This window comes from Brachyistius frenatus, unplaced genomic scaffold (genome assembly GCF_029030835.1).
Source record: "Brachyistius frenatus isolate BFR_SWC_R1_liver_20210118 unplaced genomic scaffold, ASM2903083v1 Contig_296, whole genome shotgun sequence".
In the NCBI taxonomy this organism is placed as follows: domain Eukaryota; kingdom Metazoa; phylum Chordata; class Actinopteri; family Embiotocidae; genus Brachyistius; species Brachyistius frenatus.
In genome coordinates this window covers 146,468-162,500 of record NW_027210895.1, presented here as the reverse complement: position 1 = coordinate 162,500, position 16,033 = coordinate 146,468, and the positions used below count along the sequence as shown (strand labels likewise).

General features: G+C 44.6%; 2 protein-coding genes across 3 annotated transcripts in view; both read right to left on the bottom strand.

Moving 5' to 3' along the window:
* The window catches only part of polr1c (RNA polymerase I and III subunit C), a 5,713-nt gene extending 4,933 nt beyond the window's left edge, over window positions 1-780 (bottom strand). The window contains exons 1-2 of one of the 2 annotated variants that reach the window (XM_069722582.1): window positions 685-780; window positions 464-535 (exon numbers count right to left, since the gene is read on the bottom strand). In XM_069722582.1, coding sequence (XP_069578683.1) covers window positions 464-535; window positions 685-756 — 144 coding nt within the window. In that variant the 5' untranslated portion in view covers window positions 757-780. Of the gene's footprint in view, window positions 1-449; window positions 536-684 lie in introns of those variants that run through there. The other variant, XM_069722583.1, reaches the window with a different exon arrangement.
* A 1,881-nt stretch (window positions 781-2,661) lies between these two features.
* On the bottom strand, window positions 2,662-15,571 carry LOC138635208 (uncharacterized). Its single transcript, XM_069722579.1, has 2 exons — window positions 14,711-15,571; window positions 2,662-4,432 (listed from the first exon to the last, which is right to left on the bottom strand). The coding sequence occupies exon 2, from the start codon at window positions 4,423-4,425 to the stop codon at window positions 2,857-2,859; it is 1,569 nt and encodes a 522-aa protein (XP_069578680.1). The 5' UTR covers window positions 4,426-4,432; window positions 14,711-15,571; the 3' UTR covers window positions 2,662-2,856.
* Window positions 15,572-16,033: the final 462 nt, after the last annotated feature.

Here is a 16,033-nt window from a genome sequence, read left to right as displayed (position 1 = left end):
ACATAATGCAGATGTTACGACTCGGCTGACATAATGCAGATGTTACGACTCGGCAGCGGGACAGCGTCCAGCAGAATAATGCTCTTAACTTTCTTTACCAGAACACCCTTTATTTGACCAAGTCTGATCGACTGGATGTGAACACCCCGTTACGATCTACATTTAAAAACATCCTGTTGGTCGAACAAAGCTGTCTGATATCCAACAGAAATATTAAACAGATGCAATAATAACAGAATAATATCTGTTCAATAACTCTGACTGACGTCACTGATGAAGCTGACATCACATGTTTTTGTTGTCTTATTTTGCTGCCACTGCAGCATCAGCAGCATGACGTCACAATCAAACTGGAAGACCCTCGGTGAGCAGCACGTGGTCCTCATTCAGCAGTGAAGGAGAAAGAGAACGTGCACAGAATGATTGACACACGTCAGACCGGATCTCACCAGCAAAACGTTACCTTCTGGAACTTCCGCATGTCCCACGCGTCCTCATAGCCGGGGTAGTTTCCCGGGAAATCCGTGGTGTGGACCTGAAAGCAAACAAACGATGATGATGATGATGATGATGATGATACTTTATCGGTTGTCTTCCACACTGAGTACATCCTGACGTCACACACCTGGTTCCACCTGCGGCTCAGTCCGCTGACAGAGACACCTGGTGGACAAACACACTTACGTTCGTGACGCCGAATTCCCCCAGAACCACCCGGCTCCGGATCTCCTCCACGTTCTTCATGGATGCCGACATTTTGCCTTGTTGTCTTGCTTGGCTCCGCCCATATTCCGCTGCGTCACCAGTACTTCCGCTCTTCAGATGTTTTTTTTAAATTTTGTATCCAACTTTATTAAACTTTTCAAGAATAATGTACATAAAATAGCGTCGTAAATTACACCGTTACATGTGACAGTATGCAGATATAATGTGGAACAACAGGAATATTGATATTACCGTAATTATTTCTGTAAGACAGTAATTATTGTCAACACAAAGTTTATATAAAATCTAAACCGGATTGATGGAGGTCCAATCTCATGAAAAATGAACAGCCAAATCCGCTCCAGAATATAATTTATCTACAAATATTTAGACATGAAAACCAGCATTTATTTTTACCTGCTGTTGACGTTCGCTTTAAAAAGTTTTCTTTATGAAACATCTGCCCTTTTTTTTTTTTAAATCTTCATTTTATTGTCAGTAATTCCCTACAGAAGGTTTTTATGGAGTCCTGACCAATGTGAGAAAAGATCAAAGCAGATACAAATATAATAATAATGATGATAATAATACGAAGAGCTAAAACGAGCTTGTAGTTTAGATTTATTAACTGAAAAGCAAAGTTAAATGAGAATAGAAGTGTAGAGGTGAAAAATAATAAAAAATGAATGAAGTCATTGTTTCGTAGGCAAAAGAAAAAAAAGAATGTATCTCAGCTCATTTTGTGTTTTGATGTGTTTCTGTATCGTTTATATCCCCCTACAGATGTTTAATGACCTCTGACCTCTACCCAGCAAGTTCAGTGAGTACAAATTTATTTAGACTGTCAATAAAATATGACTGGAGTCAGCGTTTTCCTTCATTTATGATGTTCTGCATCTGTTTGAAGATGAAAACATTAGAAGTGTTAAATGGTTTGAAACAGTCGAATATTCTCAGTTTTATTTGGTAAAAATAGAATTAAGATGAGAATGAAATGTGTGCAGTGACCTGATGGAGGAGGAGCAGGGGGGCTGATGGAGGAGGAGCAGGGGGGATGATGGAGGAGGAGCAGGGGGGCTGATGGAGGAGGAGCAGGGGGGATGATGGGGGAGGAGCAGGGGGGATGATGGGGGAGGAGCAGGGGGGCTGATGGGGGAGGAGCAGGGGGGCTGATGGGGGAGGAGCAGGGGACCTGATGGAGGAGGAGCAGGGGGGCTGATGGGGGAGGTGATGGTTGGAGTTAGTGTTGGAGGTGTCGAGACCTCACTTTACCAACTTACATTCTACTTCCTGTTACAGGCTGTCGGATCAGTATTATGAGTATTATTAATAAGAGTATTATTAATAAGAATATTATTAATAAGAGTGTTATTAATAAGAATATCATTAATAAGAATAGTATTAATAAGAGTGTTATTAATAAGAATATCATTAATTAGAGTATTATTAATAAGAACAGTATTAATAAGTGTTATTTAGAGTATTATCAATAAGAGTGTTATTAATAAGAGTATTATTAATAAGAATATCATTAATAAGAGTATTATTAATAAGAATAGTATTAATAAGAGTATTATTAATAAGAATATCATTAATAAGAGTATTATTAATAAGAATAGAATATTAATAAGAATATTTAATAAGAATATCATTAATAAGAATATCATTAATAAGATTATTATTAATAATAGTATTATCAATAAGAGTGTTATTAATAAGAGTATTATTAATATTAATATCATTAATAATTATTAATAAGAATAGTATTATTAATATGAATATCATTAATAAGAGTATTATTGATAAGAATATTATTAAGAGTATTCATGGCGGGCCTCAGATTGCTTCACACTTTGCAGGTGTTTTGTTTCACCTGTCGGTCACTTGTATGTAAAATAGCCCTCTGTGTTGTCATGACAACCAAACATGATGGAACAAAGATCAGCTGTTCGTTAGTTTCCTTTTTCTTTAGTTTTTTTCACGAGGATCTTTAATAATAATCAGAATAATCATTTCTTCTTCATAACTGTTAAACATCGTTTCACGTCCATCTCGGATGTCTTCCATGAACCTGTGACGTTTGAGGCTGAAGCTTCGAGTAGCTACTGAGTACAGTGTTCCGGTCCGGTCCGGTCCGGTCCGGTCCGTCGGTCAGTCGGCGGCCGCCGTGCAGCAGGCCGGGGCTCGGACAGATCCCATGATCCTCCTCTTCCTCTGGCCGCCGGGGTTCTTGCTCTGCCGGGAGGTGTTGGTGTTTTGTCGTGACAGCTTGGCCGCCCGGTTGGCCGTCTCCTTGATCTGCAGCTCCAGGTGTTTCTGGATGGCCAGGCCCAGTTCCTCCGGGTCCACGGAGGCGCCGTACACCTCCCAGGTCATCCCCTCCGCGTCCCACTTCACCTCCTTCACGGGGGACTTGGAGCCTCCGCCTGCTTTCTTTCCTGCGGCGCTGTCGGGCGTGTCGCTCCGCCTCTCCTCCGCCAGACAGATCTGAGGGAACACGTGAGCGCTGCCGGTCGGACCCGTCTGCACCCCCGCGTCCTTCAGAACTTTGGGGACCGTCATCGTCCCCGTGTTGCGGGTCGCGGTTCTGACGCGGCCCGCCGCACCGCCGCAGCGCTCCTCACTGCTCGGGTGTTTCTGGGACCGCGGGCCGGTACCGGCAGGCGCAGCGCCGATCCAGGAGCAGTTGAGGTTGCAGCAGCGCAGCAGGTGTTTGGCGTCCAGGCCCGTCTCGCTGACGGAGGAGATGAGGCGGGGGAGGACGAGGTGGGTGGCGAACGACGGAGGGGCCGGCGCGCGTTGCGTGTTGTAGCCGGGATCCAGGCCCGCCAGGCGGGGCAGCAGCTGGGGGGGTGCGGGTGGGGGCTGCGGGTGGCAGTAGGCGGCAAACGTGTCCTCAAAGTTGGCGTGGTGGACGTAAGAGCCGTAACAGAGTGTCCTGTCGCAATGAGCGGGGACGTGTCCGTCCACTCCGGGACACTCGGCCCTGGCGGGTGAGATGCAGACACACCTGGTTGCGGGCTGCTGCGCTGCTCCTTCTGCACCGCTCGCTGCCCCGCAGAGAGCGGTGACCACGCTGCACTGCTGCAGCTGCATCGACTGCTCGCAGGCTAACGTGCAGCGAGTCTCGGCCTCGTGCGGATGTCCTCCGTGACGAACGGCCCCGTGGGACGTCCCGCCCCGAGGGAAGCTGTCAGAGGGGCTCCTGAGGACGGGCAGCGAGGAGGTCTGAACACTCTGTGCTGTCCTGGCTGCATTATGGTGGTGTGACAGTGTGTCTGACAGTGTGTGTGACGGTGTGTGTGACGGTGTGTGTGACAGTGTGTGTGACGGTGTGTGTGACAGTGTGTGTGACGGTGTGTGTGACGGTGTGTGTGACAGTGTGTGTGACAGTGTGTGTGACAGTGTGTGTGACGGTGTGTGTGACGGTGTGTGTGTCTCAGCCTCACTGGGGGGGCGGTTTGAAGCCCCGGGCAGCAGCAGCTGTTCAGACAGGCTCTGCTGCTGTTCTGCAGGTCCTCTGCTGACGCTCGGACCACTGCAGTTAGTGTCTCTGCTGGGACGAGTGTCTCTGACTTCGTCCTGACAGCTGTGTCCTCCAGACCACCTCACTGACGTCGAGCTCTTGGACTTGTTAAAGAGGGACAGAGCGGTAGATTCCAGGGGAACAGCTCCCCCTAGTGGGCACAGCTCAGAGACAGGACGCCCAGCCTCCGCCATGGAAGACCTGAGAGAAGACAAACACATGGAGATTATACAGGTGCTGGTAGTATTATGGTCTGTTGTTTGGTGGTGGTAGTATTATGGTCTGTTGTTTGGTGGAGGTAGTATTATGGTCTGTTGTTTGGTGCTGGTAGTATTATGGTCTGTTGTTTGGTGCTGGTAGTATTATGGTCTGTTGTTTGGTGCTGGTAGTATTATGGTCTGTTGTTTGGTGCTGGTAGTATTATGGTCTGTTGTTTGGTGGAGGTAGTATTATGGTCTGTTGTTTGGTGCTGGCAGTATTATGGTCTGTTGTTTGGTGGAGGTAGTATTATGGCCTGTTGTTTGGTGGAGGTAGTATTATGGTCTGTTGTTTGGTGGAGGTAGTATTATGGTCTGTTGTTTGGTGCTGGTAGTATTATGGTCTGTTGTTTGGTGCTGGTAGTATTATGGTCTGTTGTTTGGTGGAGGTAGTATTATGGTCTGTTGTTTGGTGCTGGTAGTATTATGGTCTGTTGTTTGGTGCTGGTAGTATTATGGTCTGTTGTTTGGTGGAGGTAGTATTATGGTCTGTTGTTTGGTGCTGGTAGTATTATGGTCTGTTGTTTGGTGCTGGTAGTATTATGGTCTGTTGTTTGGTGGAGGTAGTATTATGGTCTGTTGTTTGGTGCTGGTAGTATTATGGTCTGTTGTTTGGTGCTGGTAGTATTATGGTCTGTTGTTTGGTGGAGGTAGTATTATGGTCTGTTGTTTGGTGGAGGTAATATTATGGTCTGTTGTTTGGTGCTGGTAGTATTATGGTCTGTTGTTTAGTGCTGGTAGTATTATGGTCTGTTGTTTGGTGGAGGTAGTATTATGGTCTGTTGTTTGGTGGAGGTAGTATTATGGTCTGTTGTTTGGTGCTGGTAGTATTATGGTCTGTTGTTTGGTGCTGGTAGTATTATGGTCTGTTGTTTGGTGGAGGTAGTATTATGGTCTGTTGTTTGGTGCTGGTAGTATTATGGTCTGTTGTTTGGTGCTGGTAGTATTATGGTCTGTTGTTTGGTGGAGGTAGTATTATGGTCTGTTGTTTGGTGGAGTAGTATTATGGTCTGTTGTTTGGTGCTGGTAGTATTATGGTCTGTTGTTTGGTGGAGGTAGTATTATGGTCTGTTGTTTGGTGCTGGTAGTATTATGGTCTGTTGTTTGGTGGAGGTAGTATTATGGTCTGTTGTTTGGTGCTGGTAGTATTATGGTCTGTTGTTTGGTGCTGGTAGTATTATGGTCTGTTGTTTGGTGGAGGTAGTATTATGGTCTGTTGTTTGGTGCTGGTAGTATTATGGTCTGTTGTTTGGTGCTGGTAGTATTATGGTCTGTTGTTTGGTGGAGGTAGTATTATGGTCTGTTGTTTGGTGCTGGTAGTATTATGGTCTGTTGTTTGGTGCTGGTAGTATTATGGTCTGTTGTTTGGTGGAGGTAGTATTATGGTCTGTTGTTTGGTGCTGGTAGTATTATGGTCTGTTGTTTGGTGCTGGTAGTATTATGGTCTGTTGTTTGGTGCTGGTAGTATTATGGTCTGTTGTTTGGTGGAGGTAGTATTATGGTCTGTTGTTTGGTGGAGGTAGTATTATGGTCTGTTGTTTGGTGCTGGTAGTATTATGGTCTGTTGTTTAGTGCTGGTAGTATTATGGTCTGTTGTTTGGTGGAGGTAGTATTATGGTCTGTTGTTTGGTGCTGGTAGTATTATGGTCTGTTGTTTGGTGCTGGTAGTATTATGGTCTGTTGTTTGGTGCTGGTAGTATTATGGTCTGTTGTTTGGTGCTGGTAGTATTATGGTCTGTTATTATGGTCTTTGTTTGGTGCTGGTAGTATTATGGTCTGTTGTTTGGTGGAGGTAGTATTATGGTCTGTTGTTTGGTGGAGGTAGTATTATGGTCTGTTGTTTGGTGCTGGTAGTATTATGGTCTGTTGTTTGGTGGAGGTAGTATTATGGTCTGTTGTTTGGTGCTGGTAGTATTATGGTCTGTTGTTTGGTGGCGGTAGTATTATGGTCTGTTGTTTGGTGGAGGTAGTATTATGGTCTGTTGTTTGGTGCTGGTAGTATTATGGTCTGTTGTTTGGTGGAGGTAGTATTATGGTCTGTTGTTTGGTGGAGGTAGTATTATGGTCTGTTGTTTGGTGCTGGTAGTATTATGGTCTGTTGTTTGGTGCTGGTAGTATTATGGTCTGTTGTTTGGTGGAGGTAGTATTATGGTCTGTTGTTTGGTGATGGTAGTATTATGGTCTGTTGTTTGGGGCTGGTAGTATTATGGCCTGTTGTTTGGTGGCGTTAGTATTATGGTCTGTTGTTTGGTGCTGGTAGTATTATGGTCTGTTGTTTGGTGGCGGTAGTATTATGGTCTGTTGTTTGGTGCTGGTAGTATTATGGTCTGTTGTTTGGTGCTGGTAGTATTATGGTCTGTTGTTTGGTGGAGGTAGTATTATGGTCTGTTGTTTGGTGCTGGTAGTATTATGGTCTGTTGTTTGGTGCTGGTAGTATTATGGTCTGTTGTTTGGTGGAGGTAGTATTATGGTCTGTTGTTTGGTGGAGGTAGTATTGTGGTCTGTTGTTTGGTGGTGTTAGTATTATGGTCTGTTGTTTGGTGCTGGTAGTATTATGGTCTGTTGTTTGGTGGAGGTAGTATTATGGTCTGTTGTTTGGGGCTGGTAGTATTATGGTCTGTTGTTTGGTGGAGGTAGTATTATGGTCTGTTGTTTGATGGAGGTAGTATTATGGTCTGTTGTTTGGTGCTGGTAGTATTATGGTCTGTTGTTTGGTGCTGGTAGTATTATGGTCTGTTGTTTGGTGGAGGTAGCATTATGGTCTGTTGTTTGGTGCTGGCAGTATTATGGTCTGTTGTTTGGTGGAGGCAGTATTATGGTCTGTTGTTTGGTGCTGGTAGTATTATGGTCTGTTGTTTGGTGGAGGTAGTATTATGGTCTGTTGTTTGGTGGCGGTAGTATTATGGTCTGTTGTTTGGTGGAGGTAGTATTATGGTCTGTTGTTTGGTGCTGGTAGTATTATGGTCTGTTGTTTGGTGGAGGTAGTATTATGGTCTGTTGTTTGGTGGCGGTAGTATTATGGTCTGTTGTTTGGTGGAGGTAGTATTATGGTCTTTTGTTTGGGGCTGGTAGTATTATGGTCTGTTGTTTGGTGGAGGTAGTATTATGGTCTGTTGTTTGGTGGCGGTAGTATTATGGTCTGTTGTTTGGTGGAGGTAGTATTATGGTCTTTTGTTTGGGGCTGGTAGTATTATGGTCTGTTGTTTGGTGGAGGTAGTATTATGGTCTGTTGTTTGGTGCTGGCAGTATTATGGTCTGTTGTTTGGTGGAGGTAGTATTATGGCCTGTTGTTTGGGGCTGGTAGTATTATGGCCTGTTGTTTGGTGCTGGCAGTATTATGGTCTGTTGTTTGGTGGAGGTAGTATTATGGTCTGTTGTTTGGTGCTGGCAGTATTATGGTCTGTTGTTTGGTGGAGGTAGTATTATGGTCTGTTGTTTGGGGCTGGTAGTATTATGGTCTGTTGTTTGGTGGCGGTAGTATTATGGTCTGTTGTTTGGTGGAGGTAGTATTATGGTCTGTTGTTTGGTGCTGGCAGTATTATGGTCTGTTGTTTGGTGGCGGTAGTATTATGGTCTGTTGTTTGGTGGCGGTAGTATTATGGTCTGTTGTTTGGTGCTGGTAGTATTATGGTCTGTTGTTTGGTGGAGGTAGTATTATGGTCTGTTGTTTGGTGGCGGTAGTATTATGGTCTGTTGTTTGGTGGAGGTAGTATTATGGTCTGTTGTTTGGTGGAGGTAGTATTATGGTCTGTTGTTTGGTGGAGGTAGTATTATGGTCTGTTGTTTGGTGGCGGTAGTATTATGGTCTGTTGTTTGGTGGAGGTAGTATTATGGTCTTTTGTTTGGGGCTGGTAGTATTATGGTCTGTTGTTTGGTGGAGGTAGTATTATGGTCTGTTGTTTGGTGGCGGTAGTATTATGGTCTGTTGTTTGGTGGAGGTAGTATTATGGTCTTTTGTTTGGGGCTGGTAGTATTATGGTCTGTTGTTTGGTGGAGGAGTATTATGGTCTGTTGTTTGGTGCTGGCAGTATTATGGTCTGTTGTTTGGTGGAGGTAGTATTATGGCCTGTTGTTTGGGGCTGGTAGTATTATGGCCTGTTGTTTGGTGCTGGTAGTATTGTGGTCTGTTGTTTGGTGGTGTTAGTATTATGGTCTGTTGTTTGGTGCTGGTAGTATTATGGTCTGTTGTTTGGTGGAGGTAGTATTATGGTCTGTTGTTTGGGGCTGGTAGTATTATGGTCTGTTGTTTGGTGGAGGTAGTATTATGGTCTGTTGTTTGATGGAGGTAGTATTATGGTCTGTTGTTTGGTGCTGGTAGTATTATGGTCTGTTGTTTGGTGCTGGTAGTATTATGGTCTGTTGTTTGGTGCTGGTAGTATTATGGTCTGTTGTTTGGTGGAGGTAGTATTATGGTCTGTTGTTTGGTGCTGGTAGTATTATGGTCTGTTGTTTGGTGCTGGTAGTATTATGGTCTGTTGTTTGGTGGAGGTAGTATTATGGTCTGTTGTTTGGTGCTGGTAGTATTATGGTCTGTTGTTTGGTGCTGGTAGTATTATGGTCTGTTGTTTGGTGCTGGTAGTATTATGGTCTGTTGTTTGGTGGAGGTAGTATTATGGTCTGTTGTTTGGTGGAGGTAGTATTATGGTCTGTTGTTTGGTGGAGGTAGTATTATGGTCTGTTGTTTGGTGCTGGCAGTATTATGGTCTGTTGTTTGGTGGAGGTAGTATTATGGTCTGTTGTTTGGTGCTGGCAGTATTATGGTCTGTTGTTTGGTGGAGGTAGTATTATGGTCTGTTGTTTGGGGCTGGTAGTATTATGGCCTTTTGTTTGGTGCTGGTAGTATTATGGTCTGTTGTTTGGTGGAGGTAGTATTATGGTCTGTTGTTTGGTGCTGGCAGTATTATGGTCTGTTGTTTGGTGGAGGTAGTATTATGGTCTGTTGTTTGGTGGCGGTAGTATTATGGTCTGTTGTTTGGTGGCGGTAGTATTATGGTCTGTTGTTTGGTGCTGGTAGTATTATGGTCTGTTGTTTGGTGGAGGTAGTATTATGGTCTGTTGTTTGGTGGCGGTAGTATTATGGTCTGTTGTTTGGTGGAGGTAGTATTATGGTCTGTTGTTTGGTGCTGGTAGTATTATGGTCTGTTGTTTGGTGGAGGTAGTATTATGGTCTGTTGTTTGGTGGCGGTAGTATTATGGTCTGTTGTTTGGTGGAGGTAGTATTATGGTCTTTTGTTTGGGGCTGGTAGTATTATGGTCTGTTGTTTGGTGGAGGTAGTATTATGGTCTGTTGTTTGGTGGCGGTAGTATTATGGTCTGTTGTTTGGTGGAGGTAGTATTATGGTCTTTTGTTTGGGGCTGGTAGTATTATGGTCTGTTGTTTGGTGGAGGTAGTATTATGGTCTGTTGTTTGGTGCTGGCAGTATTATGGTCTGTTGTTTGGTGGAGGTAGTATTATGGCCTGTTGTTTGGGGCTGGTAGTATTATGGCCTGTTGTTTGGTGCTGGTAGTATTATGGTCTGTTGTTTGGTGCTGGTAGTATTATGGTCTGTTGTTTGGTGCTGGTAGTATTATGGTCTGTTGTTTGGTGGAGGTAGTATTATGGTCTGTTGTTTGGTGGAGGTAGTATTATGGTCTGTTGTTTGGTGGTGTTAGTATTATGGTCTGTTGTTTGGTGCTGGTAGTATTATGGTCTGTTGTTTGGTGGAGGTAGTATTATGGTCTGTTGTTTGGGGCTGGTAGTATTATGGTCTGTTGTTTGGTGGAGGTAGTATTATGGTCTGTTGTTTGATGGAGGTAGTATTATGGTCTGTTGTTTGGTGCTGGTAGTATTATGGTCTGTTGTTTGGTGCTGGTAGTATTATGGTCTGTTGTTTGGTGGAGGTAGCATTATGGTCTGTTGTTTGGTGCTGGCAGTATTATGGTCTGTTGTTTGGTGGAGGCAGTATTATGGTCTGTTGTTTGGTGCTGGTAGTATTATGGTCTGTTGTTTGGTGGAGGTAGTATTATGGTCTGTTGTTTGGTGGCGGTAGTATTATGGTCTGTTGTTTGGTGGAGGTAGTATTATGGTCTGTTGTTTGGTGCTGGTAGTATTATGGTCTGTTGTTTGGTGGAGGTAGTATTATGGTCTGTTGTTTGGTGGCGGTAGTATTATGGTCTGTTGTTTGGTGGAGGTAGTATTATGGTCTTTTGTTTGGGGCTGGTAGTATTATGGTCTGTTGTTTGGTGGAGGTAGTATTATGGTCTGTTGTTTGGTGGCGGTAGTATTATGGTCTGTTGTTTGGTGGAGGTAGTATTATGGTCTTTTGTTTGGGGCTGGTAGTATTATGGTCTGTTGTTTGGTGGAGGTAGTATTATGGTCTGTTGTTTGGTGCTGGCAGTATTATGGTCTGTTGTTTGGTGGAGGTAGTATTATGGCCTGTTGTTTGGGGCTGGTAGTATTATGGCCTGTTGTTTGGTGCTGGCAGTATTATGGTCTGTTGTTTGGTGGAGGTAGTATTATGGTCTGTTGTTTGGTGCTGGCAGTATTATGGTCTGTTGTTTGGTGGAGGTAGTATTATGGTCTGTTGTTTGGGGCTGGTAGTATTATGGTCTGTTGTTTGGTGGCGGTAGTATTATGGTCTGTTGTTTGGTGGAGGTAGTATTATGGTCTGTTGTTTGGTGCTGGCAGTATTATGGTCTGTTGTTTGGTGGCGGTAGTATTATGGTCTGTTGTTTGGTGGCGGTAGTATTATGGTCTGTTGTTTGGTGCTGGTAGTATTATGGTCTGTTGTTTGGTGGAGGTAGTATTATGGTCTGTTGTTTGGTGGCGGTAGTATTATGGTCTGTTGTTTGGTGGAGGTAGTATTATGGTCTGTTGTTTGGTGCTGGTAGTATTATGGTCTGTTGTTTGGTGGAGGTAGTATTATGGTCTGTTGTTTGGTGGCGGTAGTATTATGGTCTGTTGTTTGGTGGAGGTAGTATTATGGTCTTTTGTTTGGGGCTGGTAGTATTATGGTCTGTTGTTTGGTGGAGGTAGTATTATGGTCTGTTGTTTGGTGGCGGTAGTATTATGGTCTGTTGTTTGGTGGAGGTAGTATTATGGTCTTTTGTTTGGGGCTGGTAGTATTATGGTCTGTTGTTTGGTGGAGGAGTATTATGGTCTGTTGTTTGGTGCTGGCAGTATTATGGTCTGTTGTTTGGTGGAGGTAGTATTATGGCCTGTTGTTTGGGGCTGGTAGTATTATGGCCTGTTGTTTGGTGCTGGTAGTATTGTGGTCTGTTGTTTGGTGGTGTTAGTATTATGGTCTGTTGTTTGGTGCTGGTAGTATTATGGTCTGTTGTTTGGTGGAGGTAGTATTATGGTCTGTTGTTTGGGGCTGGTAGTATTATGGTCTGTTGTTTGGTGGAGGTAGTATTATGGTCTGTTGTTTGATGGAGGTAGTATTATGGTCTGTTGTTTGGTGCTGGTAGTATTATGGTCTGTTGTTTGGTGCTGGTAGTATTATGGTCTGTTGTTTGGTGGAGGTAGTATTATGGTCTGTTGTTTGGTGCTGGTAGTATTATGGTCTGTTGTTTGGTGGAGGCAGTATTATGGTCTGTTGTTTGGTGCTGGTAGTATTATGGTCTGTTGTTTGGTGGAGGTAGTATTATGGTCTGTTGTTTGGTGCTGGTAGTATTATGGTCTGTTGTTTGGTGCTGGTAGTATTATGGTCTGTTGTTTGGTGGAGGTAGTATTATGGTCTGTTGTTTGGTGGAGGTAGTATTATGGTCTGTTGTTTGGTGCTGGCAGTATTATGGTCTGTTGTTTGGTGGAGTTAGTATTATGGTCTGTTGTTTGGTGCTGGCAGTATTATGGTCTGTTGTTTGGTGGAGGTAGTATTATGGTCTGTTGTTTGGTGCTGGCAGTATTATGGTCTGTTGTTTGGTGGAGGTAGTATTATGGTCTGTTGTTTGGGGCTGGTAGTATTATGGCCTTTTGTTTGGTGCTGGTAGTATTATGGTCTGTTGTTTGGTGGAGGTAGTATTATGGTCTGTTGTTTGGTGCTGGCAGTATTATGGTCTGTTGTTTGGTGGAGGTAGTATTATGGTCTGTTGTTTGGTGGCGGTAGTATTATGGTCTGTTGTTTGGTGGCGGTAGTATTATGGTCTGTTGTTTGGTGCTGGTAGTATTATGGTCTGTTGTTTGGTGGAGGTAGTATTATGGTCTGTTGTTTGGTGGCGGTAGTATTATGGTCTGTTGTTTGGTGGAGGTAGTATTATGGTCTGTTGTTTGGTGCTGGTAGTATTATGGTCTGTTGTTTGGTGGAGGTAGTATTATGGTCTGTTGTTTGGTGGCGGTAGTATTATGGTCTGTTGTTTGGTGGAGGTAGTATTATGGTCTTTTGTTTGGGGCTGGTAGTATTATGGTCTGTTGTTTGGTGGAGGTAGTATTATGGTCTGTTGTTTGGTGGCGGTAGTATTATGGTCTGTTGTTTGGTGGAGGTAGTATTATGGTCTTTTGTTTGGGGCTGCTAGTATTATGGTCTGTTGTTTGGTGGAGGTAGTATTATGGTCTGTTGTTTGGTGCTGGCAGTATTATGGTCTGTTGTTTGGTGGAGGTAGTATTATGGCCTGTTGTTTGGGGCTGGTAGTATTATGGCCTGTTGTTTGGTGCTGGTAGTATTATGGTCTGTTGTTTGGTGCTGGCAGTATTATGGTCTGTTGTTTGGTGGAGGTAGTATTATGGTCTGTTTGGTGCTGGCAGTATTATGGTCTGTTGTTTGGTGGAGGTAGTATTATGGTCTGTTGTTTGGTGGAGGTAGTATTATGGTCTGTTGTTTGGTGCTGGTAGTATTATGGTCTGTTGTTTGGTGGAGGTAGTATTATGGTCTGTTGTTTGGTGGCGGTAGTATTATGGTCTGTTGTTTGGTGGAGGTAGTATTATGGTCTGTTGTTTGGTGGCGGTAGTATTATAGCCTGTCGTTTGGGGCTTGTAGTATTATGGTCTGTTGTTTGGTGGAGGTAGTATTATGGTCTGTTGTTTGGTGGAGGTAGTATTATGGTCTGTTGTTTGGTGGAGGTAGTATTATGGTCTGTTGTTTGGTGGCGGTAGTATTATAGCCTGTCGTTTGGGGCTTGTAGTATTATGGTCTGTTGTTTGGTGGAGGTAGTATTATGGTCTGTTGTTTGGTGGAGGTAGTATTATGGTCTGTTGTTTGGTGGTTGTTGCTATGCTGCCAGCAGCCACTGAGTCTGTTGTGAACTCTGCTTCATATCAAAGAGAGCTGGAAGATAACGTGAGACCTTCTGTCTGAAAGATGATGTTGGACCAGAATTAGAGCTTTCAACAGGATAATGATCCTCAGTACACAAACATTATTTACCAATGTAAAAATAACATCAAATCTGGGAACAAGAGGGAACAGCCATCTGGGTTCTGACAAAAGTTCAGTGACACCTCCAAAGATCTCAAATTAACATGTTGATTAGATGGATTTAATTTGCAGCTGCACAAACACAAAGACAGTTTGTGGTTAAATGCTGGAACCATTTCTGGATGCAGAGCAGTCAGCTTCCTGAAGCCCGTCTGATTACCAGGTTCGGTACCCACAGACTGCAGCAGAGTAATGCTAAATGAGAGGAGAGAAGTTCCAGCGTGTGACGCCACCTCAAATTTTTATGTGTCAATGCATGTGCAGATTAAGGAAGTGGGATGTAAGGTGTGAATTGGGGATGTGTGTGTTGATAAACTGCTTCTGTTCTTATTTCTGTAGTTCACACTGAAGTGAAGGTAGAAGATGAGTCAGTGTGCTTCTGTTATTTTAGAAATCGCTGCATGGTTATTCTCCATATCTATATACGATGTGAATATCCGAATGGATCTTCATGACGTCAGGACAACATGTGGTGTTTTTAAAGCGTCATGGAGCAGGTCGCCGATGACAACAAGTCAGTGGCAGTGCAAAGTTAAATTCAGCAGATCCTCGGTGCGGGCACGGAAAACATTTAGGTGTTGATTCATTCATGGAGACGACTTGCAGCATCACTGATATGTGAGCAGGTGGCAAGACCAAAGCCTATTACGTCACAGCATCCTAATCAGAAACACACCCATAAACCACACACACACACACACACACACACACACACACACACACACACACACACACACACACACACACACACACACACACACACACACACACACACACACACACACACACAGCAGATAAGATGCTCTGAACCTCTTCCTCCACCAGCCTACCTTTCACCGTGATCTGCTCGCTGCTGCCGTTGTCCCCGTCCTGTCGTTTTCTGGATGTGCCGGATTGATGGGTGCAGTTCCTCAGGCAGCCTTCATCCTCCTCCTCCTCCTCACATCTACAGGTGACCTCTCTCCCTCTTCATGCACAGAGCTGGCTCTGATCCCTCTCCCGCTGTCTCTTCGTCTACTCCCGCTCTCGTCTCAGCAGCCGCCTCCCCCCCGTCCATGCACAAGATGGAGGAGACCCTGTGATAATCCTCTTCTACATCTGATTACACATGTGAGGATGCAATCTTCAAATCCCTGCTCTGTAACGGAGAGCCGAGCTGGTTAGCGGCCGGCTTATCCAGCCGTGGTGGGAGACGGACGGAGGGGGGAGGGGGAAAGATAACGAGGCGAGATAGTCAGGCAGTCGGTGTCATTGTGCCTCCACCTGTGAGGAGAGGAGCAGGCGGATGTATGAATGAGTGTGTGGACCGGAGGGAGAACCGGAAGCCCGCCCGTTTCTCCTCCTCCATTTCTCCTCTCTCCTCCTTTTTATGTCTGCACGCTCGCTTCCACTCTGACCCCGGTTTCTGCTTTACTCTCACTCAGCCTCCCACCAACACCAGCCCACTTTTCCATCACTATCCCTGTTGCCATGGAAACTGCAATACTCAGTCGGTACATGTGCGTGTATTTTTTTCTTCTTCCAGGCAGCAGTGAGACAACAGGCAGCCAACACATATCAGCTCTGGCCACTTACACACACACACACACACACACACACACACACACACACACACACACACACACACACACACACACACACACACACACACACACACACACACAGACACACACACACAGAGACACACACACACACACCATCATAAACATCACACACACACACAGAGACACACACACACACACACACAGTTTATCTCCGTGTGTGTCAGAAAAACATGCAGCAGCGCATGTTAACAGATGGCAGGTGCACGCAGAGAGCTGCGTGAAGTCACTACGACCTGGTGATGTGAAGCCTGAAGTTTACCGACACCAGCAGCAGCTCTTCTGGAGCAGGAACATATGAATCTGGTCAAATGGGAGGATGTCCGAGTGGAGGTGAGCTAGAAGCTGCCAGGGCTGCCCGGGATTGGTTGAGATACCTGTCAATCATGCATGGAAACCACAGAACCAGAGCCATGTTGAGGGCCCTGAATAAGAAACCTTAGAAGTTGATACAAACATTAGCTGTCGACTTCTAATTCACATCATCAGAAAATCACATCAGCAACATCTTATTACTGAATCATTCTGTACTGCAACACAGGCCTGTCAATC

Coding starts and splice junctions, on each gene's coding strand:
- LOC138635208 (XM_069722579.1), bottom strand. CDS start 4,425: ATGGCGGAGGCTGGGCGTCCTGTCTCTGAGCTGTGCCCACTAGGGGGA.